A 12,256-nucleotide genomic window follows, 5' to 3' on the forward strand; every position below is an offset into this window, starting at 1 on the left:
GTCTGAGGCCAGATTTGAACCTAGGACCTCCCGTCTCTAGGCCTGGCTCTCAATCCACTGAGCTACCCAGCTGCCCCCTAGAATATTTTTAATTGAATAATCAGAACAGGTTGTAAAGTAAGGGAAAAGACAGCTTCCTTTTTCTAAGAATTTGAACCTGAAAATACTAAGAACTATAGGATCAAAAAAGTACAAATTTAATATATAATAAATGTTTTCTCAAAATAGAGAAAACTTCATGTGCTTGTTATTTTGACATTGGAATTTTGTCCAGAAAGGAGCTAATGCCCCTTTAAATATTGGAGGATTGAGAATCCATACCACTTCTAATCAGGGTTGAAGTTCTACATAGATCTTTAGGGAAAATGAGCTATAATTTCTTCCTAATTTTAGATAACATAATGGAATAGTTTTATATAGTTTGGGAATTGGCCTTTTACAATATGAAGGAAAGGAGATTAGTAAAAGCATATAACTGACCTATGTAAATTTTTTTTCCAGACCTTCAGGCAGTAACATGGAAAGTCTCCTTCGTCTTCGTGGCCGTCTTCTTCTGGACCATGAAGCTTTGTCTTGCCTCCTTGTCCTCCTCTTTGTTGATGAACCCAAACTAAATACAAGTCGTCTACACAGGGTCCTGCGTAACCTATGCTACCATGCGCAAACACGCCAATGGGTTATACGAAGTCTGCTTTCCATCCTACAGCGTAGTAGTGAGAGTGAGTTATGCATAGAAACCCCCAAGTCAGTTGCTACAGAGGACAAGGGGAAGAAGTCATCAAAGGGTTGTACCTCAAGCAGCCTTGACGCCCGACCCTTGGACCTGTTGCATAAGATGGAATCTAAGAGTTCAAGTCAACTTTCTTGGCTCTCTGTGTCCATGGATGCAGCCTTGGGATGCCGAACTAATATATTCCAGATTCAGAGGTCAGGAAGCCGAAAGCACATGGAAAAGCATGCTGGCTGCGGTTCTACTGTTCACATCCACCCTCAGGCTGCACCTGTGGTCTGTAGACATGTCTTAGACACACTTATTCAATTAGCCAAGGTGAGTATCCTGTAGTCTAGGCTTTACCAAACAACATCATAATATGTTAGGGTTAGGTGATACCTCAAACAACCAGATTATCAGAATTTTATGCCTTATGATCCTATGTTCTGTTTTATACATTTAAAGCATGCTGAGAGACAGTTCATAGATTTTTACCTGACTCTGAAAGGATCTCTGATATTCCCAAAAATTAATAAATATTAGGAAGAGAAAGTCTTTTTTATTTTACCATATTTAATCTCTAACCTCTCCCCAGCTACCCTTTTCCTCAACCCCATTTTAGGATGCACATAATCTACTCAGGCTATGTTGTTTTTCCAGTCCAAAGAAGCTATCTGTAATGTTTACTCAGTAAACCTTTTGACTTAAACTATCCCTGTTTCTCGTGCAGGTCTTTCCTAGCCATTTCACACAACAGCGGACCAAAGAAACAAACTATGAGAGTGAAAAGAGCAACAAACAGGCCTGCAGTCCTTGCCCTGGGCAATCCACTAGTAGTGGCATTTCCACTGACTTCTGGGACTTGTTGGTAAAACTTGACAACATGAATGTCAGTCGTAAAGGCAAAAATTCCATCAGATCTGTACCTGTGAGTGCTGGTGGTGAGGGGGAAACCTCCCCATATAGTCTTGAGGCTTCACCATTAGGGCAGCTCATGAATATGTTGTCCCACCCAGTCATCCGACGGAGCTCCCTCTTAACTGAGAAGCTTCTCAGGCTCTTGTCTCTCATCTCCATTGCCCTCCCAGAGAACAAAATGCCAGAAATACTGACTAACCACGGCACTAGTAGTTCTGCTGCTTCTATCACTGTTTCTGCTGTCACCACACCACCTACTGTTGCTTCTACTGTCACTGCCACCACAGTTGCCACTGCTCCTGTCACACCTAGCATTGCCTTGGATGTAAGTGGGACTACTGAAATGACAACCTCCACTATTTCAGGTAAATTGAAGATTGAAAACTGGCTTTTTCATTATATCTTGAAACTCCTGGATGCCAATTTTATTTTCTCTATATGATTTGGTGTGAGCAATTATACTCCTATATTATAGAAATATATTTGTGAGGTTAGATTGTATTCATTAGGTACCTTACAAGTATCTAGCCTTTGGGGGTGGAAAAAAGGAGAAAACGAGACCTGAAGCCAAAAACCATGAACCTTAATATTCAACTGAGTATCTGCTCCAAATTCAGTATAATTGCCCTGTATGATTGCTATTATTTTTGTTTTTCAAAGCTACTACTACTAAGAACATCAAATCCCCAGCAAAGGCTGGTGAAGGAGGAAGTGGCAGCAGTGTTGAAAAGATGGTGGCATCAGGCTTAACAGAAAACCAGCTCCAACTCTCTGTGGAGGTAAGTTTTCCATGTTGTTGTTGTTTGTTGTTGTTGTTGTTGTTGTTGAGAAAGGAGATAGGGGACAGAATCTGAATCCAATTTCTAACCCTAAATTCCATACACCATATTCTCCATTTTTTTCTTATAGGTACTGACATCACATTCCTGTTCAGAGGAAGGTCTGGAAGATGCAGCCAATGTCTTACTACAGCTCTCTAGGGGAGACTCCTTAACCCGAGATACTGTCCTCAAATTGCTGTTGAATGGTGCCAGACACCTAGGTTACACCCTATGCAAGCAGATTGGTAAGGGAATTTATAGCAGTTACCCAAGCATCCTCCTTTCTTTCTGCTTCTTAGCACTATAACAGTCTTAAGGTCTGTGTTTTTCAGACTCTACAAGGCTATAGTTATTGTAACACAGAAATTACTTTACTTCTATGGAGATCAGATAAGCACTTGGGAGTTGGGAATCTCAAAGTTAATGTTTTTAACTTAACCTTTTCTGGCACAATTAACTAAACAAAAATACCCAAAATGTTTTGCCTTCTGAATTTTGTAGTTTCTTAACAGAGCATGTTTTTCTTCTCCTTTGACCACAATGACTCTTCAAAAGATTAATTTCCACATCTCTAGATAAAACTCTTGATTAACCTCTGGTTGCTGCATTTTCTCAGGGACCCTTCTAGCCGAACTACGAGAATACAACTTAGAACAGCTACGTCGAACCCATTGTGAGACACTTTCTCCAGATGGTCTTCCTGAAGAACAGCCGCAAGCCACTAAGTTGAAAGGAAAGATGCAGAGCAGGTGAGTAGCATCCAGAAATATAAATCAGAATGGAAGACCAACAGATTGGTTTCTGTTATTAGAGATTCGTGCCTGTAATAACAGAATATTCTTCCTTTAGTATTTGAGGTTGAAAGTCTTTTGGTGTCTTCCTCTCTATATATGCCCATATGCTATTGTGAAAATTCTCACACATATCCCTAGAAAACTACTAACAGTTATCTGAAACAACTGACTTATTTAGAGGTTTTTTTCCTCCTTGCCTAGATTTGATACTGCTGAGAATGTGGTGATTGTGGCTTCTCAGAAGCGCCCACTGGGTGGCCGGGAGCTACAGCTACCTTCAATGTCCATGCTAACATCCAAGACATCAACACAGAAGTTTTTCCTCCGTGTACTGCAGGTCATCATTCAACTTCGGGATGATACTCGAAGAGCTAACAAAAAAGCCAAACAAACAGGCAGGCTAGGTATGGAACTGAGGGACAGTAGCCTGATTTCCTGAAATTATTTATATGGCATATCCAATCTTCCAAAGGAAAACTACTATTCTGACCCATTTAACTGAATGTCTACCCATGTCCCTCCTTCCAGGTGCTTCCAGCCTGGGCTCGGCTAGCAGCATCCAGGCAGCTGTTCGGCAGCTGGAGGCTGAGGCTGATGCCATTATACAAATGGTACGTGAGGGTCAAAGGGCGCGGAGACAACAACAAGCAGCAACGGTTAGCATGATGCCTGGGGCCTCAGATTTTTTTCTTTCATGTATTTTTCTCTTTTTAGCTTTTCCCACATTACTTACCCTTCTTTGAAATTATTTCTAAATACTTCTAGAAAACGTAATTTTTGCCTACTTTTCTTTCTTCTTTTTTAGCTTAAAACTTAGCTCTAATAAATTTCTAATATTTTTTTAAGCCACTTAGTTCTGTTTTGTCCTCCTCACTCTGCTCCTATCACTGAGGATAGAGCCCTCTAGGCCTTTCCACTATCTATTCTAAGTAGGCACACTGCCAAAGAAAATTCATACTATATAATAACCTTGAGAAGAGGGTGCTTTTTAGGGAGCTTTCTGCCATCATGTCATGAGTTCTTTCTACAGTAAGAAAAATAACTTATAAGAGCTAAGGGAGTGAAAATCTTTGAAACCATAGTTTAAAAATCTAAAGTATAGTCCCATTTATTTCCATGTTAAAAGCCATAAAATTATTTCAATAGCAGGGATCTTAAGAAAATGAGGATGGTCTCTAACCCGAAATAATAATAATATGAATGATGCCATTTTTCTTCTCTTTCTACCTCCTGCCCTGAATGAATATCAAAAAATCTATTCTTCTAGAGAATGTATCATTATTCCTACATGTTCTTCCTCTTTTTCTCAGTGAGAGGATATTTTAAGACTTTTTTTAAGACTATTATCTGTCTTAGACTTCCTTCATTATTTCAATTTCTTATTTCAATCTCCATTTCAAAATTTGTTCTTTATTTTACTGCTGCCTCTTCCATGTTTTTTTGACATTGTGTATCTCATTGTTTAATTAAACATATATCTGTCCGGCACTTCACGGGGGGGGGGGGGGGGGGGGGGTTCAGTGGATGAAAGCCAGTCCTAGGGATAGGAGGTCATGGGTTCATATCTGGCTTTAAAAACTTGACAGCTTTGTGACCCTGGACAAGTCACTTAACACCCGTTGCTTAGTTTATACTTCTGCCTTGAAATACCTATTAGTATTTATTCTATAATAAAAGATATGGGAAATAAAGAGATGTTAGAAATATCTGTCTTGTTTAGCTATTCTTAGCCATAGTAGTAGTAGCCATAGAGTAATCTTAACAGGCTCTAAGGACAACATGATGACAAATGGTATCTGCCTTCAGAGAAAGAACCAGTCGAGTCTGAATTCAACCTTAAATATGCTATATTTAATTTTCTTTTGGGGGGGGTTCAATTACACTTTTACAAAATGACTAACATGGAAAACTTTCTAACATTATTGCATTTATAAAATATATATCATATTGCCTGCTGTCTCTGGATGAGGGAAAGAGGGGAGGAAAAGAATTTAGCTCAAAAAATGTTTTAATAAAAGCTTTAAAAAATTGCTTTACCTGTAATTAAGAAGGGGAAATTCTTTTTTTAATGATAGGAGTGGGGCAACTAAATGGCTCAGTGGATTGAAACTGAGACCTAGAGATAGGAGGTCCTATCTGGGTCATTTCCTATCTACCCTGGGCAAATCAATTCACCCCCATTGCCTAGCCCTTACTCCTGCAATTTCAAAATGAAAAGGAGTTAATAATCTGTCCTAATTTTAGCCTGGCTTTCTCTCTTAAGCAAGAATAAAATTAAATGGTGATATTGTAAAACACTATCAAGAGAAAATGTCTGAGGCCAAGAAGTCTGATAGGGTTAGGATTCACCACTATCTAAATAAGAAAGGAGATGTAATTCATGGATCTAGGAGCAGAGCAGAAAATCACTGTTGCATCTCTAGATGAAGGTAGTTCCTGGGGTAGTAGAGATTCAGACTTCTTTTTACTATTTTGTCCAGTCGGAATCAGGACAATCGGAAGTTTCTGCCCGAAGAGATGACTCTCCCATGGATGTGGACCAGCCATCTCCCAGCACTCAAGATGTGCAGCCTATTATAGGTCAGTATACTCTTTGAAAGTAAAATGTGAGAATATAACATTGGGAACAGCAAAGTACTGGAATAGGCCAGATAAATAGAGGGAAGTAATAATTTCTGTCAATAAGGAGAGCATCAACTAATTATTTATTCACTGCACATTGATTCCTAGGTGCCTTTTCTGTACAAGGCCCTGTGGGACAAAGGAATTTTAAAAATCTATGGTCTTGGTTAAAACAAATTTCTATCTTATTGTGAAGAATGTTTATGCTAAGATCATCTCTTCTGACCAAGCATGGATGATCTTTTTTATCTCAACCTTTTTGCTATTTGGTCATCATTGGGTAATAATTTCAATACAAGTACATTATAAGCACTTCAATTCTTTATTTCCTTTATCTTACCCCTAGGCTCTGAAGGACTACAATCCGGAGAAAAGGAAAAAGAGGAAAGACCTCTAGAGCTTCCATTACTAAGTGAACAATTGAGCCTAGATGAGCTTTGGGATATGCTGGGTGAATGTTTGAAAGAACTAGAAGAATCCCATGACCAGCATGCTGTGTTAGGTGACTATATTAAAACAAATATTTTCTCTAGGTTGTTTTCTATGTTTCTATATCTTCTTATCTATTTTCTTTCCCCTTTTGTCCAGTGCTACAACCTGCTGTTGAGGCCTTTTTTCTGGTACATGCCACAGAACGAGAAAGCAAGCCACCTATAAGAGATACTCGGGAGAGCCAGCTTGCCCACATCAAAGATGAGCCTCCACCACTTTCTCCTGCCCCCTTGACCCCTGCTACTCCTTCATCTCTGGACCCATTCTTCTCCAGGGAGCCTTCATCAATGCATATATCTTCCAGTCTACCCCCTGACACACAGAAGTTCCTTCGATTTGCTGGTAAGGAAAACGCAGTCTACATTCAGACTTTAAACCTTTCTCATATAAAACCATAGGTTGTAATTCAGGTTTGGGAATAGAGTATTATGACTAGGCCTTTAAAAATATTATACAACCCAGAAACTGGAGAGATGTAAAAGCAGACTGAAAAGAATAATTGAGCACTTATTATTAAGGTGAAAAATGAAATTGCAAAAGGAATGATTATGCTATTTTGCCATGTTGCTGTTAGAATTCTAGAATATTGTGAAGCTAAGAGAAGAGGGGAAGTGGGTAAACTTATTGTTGCTAATTCTTCTAGTGATTGAAATGAGGTTACAGAAGTAAAATAAAATGTATGGGAGGTGAGTGATAGATGTATTGATGCAGGAGGCCTCTATTTCTTTGGCCTTCCATCCTAAGCTTTCTTATCTTTTTTTTTTTTTAATTCAAGAAATTGTATTAATTTGATAAGATTTGAAATGAATTTTGGCGTGTACTTAAATCCATTCTTCTCTCTTCTTAGAAACTCATCGAACTGTGTTAAACCAGATTCTACGTCAGTCCACCACCCACCTTTCAGATGGGCCTTTTGCTGTCCTTGTTGACTATATCCGGGTCCTTGATTTTGATGTAAAGCGCAAGTATGTCCCTAAAATTTGAGTAGAAGGAGTAAAGATCAGGGTAGAAAATGTTTTTCCAGAGTGAAAACCAGAAAAACAGCAATTTTCACTGATGACAGAATACAAGATTTAGGAAGAGAATATGCAGGAAACATTATATGTATGTTTTTAGTGCCTACCTAGATTTATCATCCTTCATAAACCATAGAGCTGATTTTAAGAATTTTCAACAATCTTTAAAAGCAAAAAAAGAACTAGTTATTGAGGAAGAAAAAAGTTAGATCATGATTACAAACAGCTATAGAATGTGAACCAGGAGATTTCATTCTTTCATCTTGTCTATTGGTAGGATCTTCATTTTTCCATTTTTCTCAGTTTCATTTTACTTTTACTTTTCCATTTCCCACATCACAGATATTTCCGCCAAGAGCTAGAGCGCCTAGATGAAGGACTCCGAAAGGAAGACATGGCTGTGCATGTCCGTCGTGACCATGTTTTTGAAGACTCTTATCGTGAACTACATCGAAAATCTCCTGAGGAAATGAAGAATCGATTGTAAGAACACCATACAAATAATCTAATTTTCATAGTCAATAAAAATTTTCATAGTGAACACAGAAAGCTTTGCTAGAACTGATTATGTACCCATTGATATTTGGAGATCATACAAAGCGCTAGAGATAAATTTTATGATTCCCTTAATGTTTCAGATCTTTAGCAAGCAAAGTCAGACTCTCATTTTATAAAGGAAAAAAAAACACTTTTAAGATATGAATTGCTGGAATTGTTTATTTTTATGATCTGGCTACCATGTTTGATCATGAATAAGTCACACCTATGAATAGGTTTTATCCCCATTTAAATTCACCCTACTTCTCATTATGTAACCAATCAACTCTCAATATGCCATATCAGACCATAAACTTACATGTTCTTGAAAATAAGAGACAAAAGTCCTTCCAAATTGTTCTGGTATTAACATCCTTTTCCAAATTTTTTTTTACCTCTTTGGGATACAGAGCTACTAATGCTAATACTGGATCAAAGGGTATCCATTGTTTAAAACCCTTTAAGCATAATTTCAAATTGTCCTACAGAATTAATCAGTTTACAATTTCACTGCATTAGTGTAGAGGGTACCCTTAGAGTGATTTTAATTTGCATTTCTCTAATCTAGGATGATTGAGAACATTTTCATGTGATTTGAGATTTGATTTCTTACTCTGAAAACTGCCTATTTATATTTATCAATTGGGGGATGACTTGTAGTCTTATAAATTTGTCTTAGTTCTTCATATATTTGAGATCTTTATTAATGAAATTTGTTCTAGAAATTTCTTCCTAGTTGTTTCCCTCCCTTTTCATCTTGTTTGCATTAGATTTGTTTGTTTTTAAAAAAAAATTGTTATATGGTCAAAATTATTCAGAAAATGTTCATGTGTCCCCCTTTAAATAGTTATAGCCAGGCCTAAAGAAAAAAAGTTCTGGGTTTTAATGGGACCCTCATATATTTCCTAGCTGTGTGACCCTGTGTAAGTTACTTAATACCAGTTGTCTGACCCTTATTCTCCTCTGTCTTAGAATCAAAACAATACTTATTATTGACTTTGAGGTGGAAGGAAAGAATTTTTTTATAATTTTGATTTTTTTTCCAAAGGCTGACTGATGTGTTTAATTTTTTGGAATAGAAAAATAGATATTGTCCTGGTAGAATGCTCTGGGGAGACCTGCATTCTACTGTTTAGTCATTACAAGCCTTAGGTAAATCTCTTAATACCTGAATTTATGGAAAGTCTCATCTGGGGAGCAGCTAGGTGGCTCAATGGATAGAGAGCCAGGCCCACAGATGGAAGGTCCTGGGTTCAAGTCTGGCCTCAGATACTTCCTAGCTGTGTGAACCTATGCAAGTCACTTGACCCCCATTGCCTGACCCTTTTCACTCTTCTGCCTTAGAACAAATACAGATGCTAAAATGGAAGGTAAGGGTTTGTTTTGTTGTTGTTGTTGTTGTTTTTATTTTCTTTTGTTGTTGTTGTTTTTTTAAGAAAAAATGAAAGGAAAGTCTCATCTGTAAAATGAAGGAATTATATTAATAGCTAAAAATTCTATAATCTTAGTAATTCTTTTAATTTAACTTTTAATACTACTCATTTGGGGACCAGTCCCAAATGTTCCATGGTAAGTGTTGTGTGACTAGAATTTCATATTTTGTTTCCCATCTCCTTTTTATAACAGGTATATAGTATTTGAAGGAGAAGAAGGCCAAGATGCTGGAGGACTCCTTCGGGAATGGTACATGATCATCTCAAGGGAGATGTTTAATCCTATGTATGCCTTGTTCCGGACTTCACCAGGTGACAGGGTCACCTATACCATCAACCCTTCATCACATTGTAATCCCAATCATCTTAGTTATTTCAAATTTGTTGGACGAATTGTGGCTAAGGCTGTCTATGACAACCGTCTCCTTGAGTGCTACTTCACTAGATCTTTCTATAAACACATCCTGGGCAAGTCAGTCAGGTATGTTCCAATCCACTACAAAAAAGTTTTCTCTTAATATCAGCCATTTCCTTTTCCACAATTAACAGTGGTTTCCACTTACCTTCAGGTACACAGATATGGAGAGTGAAGACTACCACTTTTACCAAGGCCTAGTTTACTTACTGGAAAATGATGTCTCTTCACTTGGATATGATCTTACTTTCAGTACTGAGGTAATGCTAGGTGGGACTTCTGAGTGACTATAAAAGAAATAATCCCTGGATGTTAATTTCAATTAAGCCATTCTATTTTTTTAAGTAGCATTTTTCATTCCATGGAAATGAAGTTTTTAAGTCAATATTCCTAATTTCATGTTAGACCCTTAGGGCCTGACAGAATAATGTAATTGGCTTCTTGTCTCAAGAAGAAAAAGCAAGAGATTTTGAAATGTCTTTACTATATTTGCTTCTCCAGAGACCATTTGAAATCATTATGACAAAAAAGAAACTAGTTCCACTTGATGTTTTGTTTTAATTCCTTTGATGAGGTGGAGTTGATTGCTTATTTTCAGGTTCAAGAATTTGGAGTCTGTGAGGTTCGAGACCTCAAGCCAAATGGAGCTAATATCCTAGTAACTGAAGAGAACAAAAAGGAATATGTGCATTTGGTGTGCCAAATGAGAATGACAGGTATGTGGAGATTGTGATATAATTATTAGAGGCAGCTTGATGTTACACTGGATCTAGAATCAGAAAAATCAAATCCACCCACATATACTCACCAGCTAACAGTAGGCAAACCCCTGTTTACTTCATTTTCTTTAATGTTAAAATGGGGATACTTAATAGCACCTAATGCATTTGGTTGTTGAAAAAGAGCAAAGAAAAATTGAATGGAGAAAGTGCTGTTATTCTGGTTTAAAAGAAATAGTAGCTATTTCTTTAGCCAAGAGCCTGGGTAGGGGTAGTAAGAGAAGTCTGTTCCATTCTTCCCTACCTTTGACTTTTTTTTTTAACAACTCTATGAATGTATGCTATGTATTGGTTTAAGGCAGAAGAATATTAAGGGCTATCTGAAGGCCAGATTTGAACCTAGGACCTCCTATCCCTAGACCTGACACTCAATCCACTGAGCCACCTGGCTTCCCCCAACATATCTGCCTTTTTATGTCCCAGCTAGAATATAAACTCTTCAGGAAATTTACTCTGCTTCTTTCTGGGTCTCATTTTCTTCCTCTTTGAAATGAAATTGACTTGAGCTTTCTCTTAGTCTTTTTCTAGTAATATTACAGTTTAGCATGAGGTGTATTGAATATACAATATCTGCTCTGTTGGCTAAGAAAATTACAAATTTAGATAAGACAAGAAATCCTACTAGCCTTTGAGAAGATAGAGGGGGAAATGAAAATTTTTTTAGGCAACATTCTATTGCACAGAAATCAAATATATATAAAATAATATGTAGTGGACAAAAACCATATACAAGTTACTTTGTATTATCTAGTACTAATAACCATCAATAAAGTATTGTTGAGGTGAGAAAACAGAATAAAAGGACCCCAAAAGAAAGTGTAATGTCACATATTCATAATAGCAAATTGAGAGATAGACAGTGATGATTATTTTAATGGACAGATAATAAATTCTTTCCTACAGGAGCAATCCGAAAACAATTGGCTGCCTTTTTGGAGGGCTTTTATGAAATTATCCCCAAGCGTCTTATTTCTATCTTTACGGAGCAAGAGCTAGAACTTTTAATCTCGGGACTTCCCACAATAGATATTGATGACCTAAAATCAAACACAGAGTATCACAAGTATCAGTCTAATTCCATCCAGGTAATACTTTTTTTTTAAACCTTTGCTTTCTCTCTTATAATCCATACTATGTGTGATCCCCAGACAGAAAAATGGTAATTGCTAGGCATTGGGTATTAAATTATTTGCCCAGAGTTCACATAGTGAGGATCAGATCAGATTTTAAATCAGGACCTCCTGGATCTCAGTATACTGTGCCATTTACCTGTCCCCAACACCTCTTATTTTTTTAAACCTATTATCCATCCTTATTTTCCAGTACAGCTTTAAAATTCAAATGATGTAGAATATATTTATTAACTGTAAACTAGTATGAGACTGCCATGGATCTGGAACAATCTATCTAATTGCATATCACAATTAAAGAGGTGTGTTTTTTTTTTCAAGAGTATCATCATATCTTTCTCTGGGAATGGGCTGAAACAAGTGTTATAATTATGAGCTATTATGATTTACATATTTTATATAGCTTGCATTTTGAAGGTCTAGATTTGTGTTTTTCTAACCATTATTTTCTCTTATTTCCATCCACCAAAATTCAGTCATCCTAAGACAATAATGGCAAATCTATAACATATGTGCCTAATAACAATGTATTTTTTGTGAGCCCACACCCCATCCTTCACCTACCCAACCAACCCCAGAGTTCATTA

At 37.2% G+C, this 12,256-nt stretch overlaps 1 protein-coding gene across 1 annotated transcript in view; it reads left to right on the plus strand.

The window, feature by feature from the left end:
- LOC130453606 (E3 ubiquitin-protein ligase HUWE1-like) overlaps positions 1–12,256 on the plus strand; it is a gene marked incomplete at its 5' end in the record, with an annotated part of 59,083 nt that overhangs the window by 45,397 nt on the left and 1,430 nt on the right. Inside the window, 16 exon segments of the mRNA XM_056809927.1 lie at positions 502–1,048; positions 1,443–1,995; positions 2,291–2,409; positions 2,540–2,696; positions 3,068–3,200; positions 3,447–3,649; positions 3,774–3,901; positions 5,726–5,825; positions 6,214–6,369; positions 6,456–6,701; positions 7,207–7,324; positions 7,718–7,858; positions 9,539–9,826; positions 9,915–10,020; positions 10,359–10,476; positions 11,443–11,624. Coding sequence (XP_056665905.1) covers positions 502–1,048; positions 1,443–1,995; positions 2,291–2,409; positions 2,540–2,696; positions 3,068–3,200; positions 3,447–3,649; positions 3,774–3,901; positions 5,726–5,825; positions 6,214–6,369; positions 6,456–6,701; positions 7,207–7,324; positions 7,718–7,858; positions 9,539–9,826; positions 9,915–10,020; positions 10,359–10,476; positions 11,443–11,624 — 3,295 coding nt within the window.

Source organism: Monodelphis domestica, assembly GCF_027887165.1.
Source record: "Monodelphis domestica isolate mMonDom1 chromosome Y unlocalized genomic scaffold, mMonDom1.pri SUPER_Y_unloc_1, whole genome shotgun sequence".
Lineage (NCBI taxonomy): Eukaryota > Metazoa > Chordata > Mammalia > Didelphimorphia > Didelphidae > Monodelphis > Monodelphis domestica.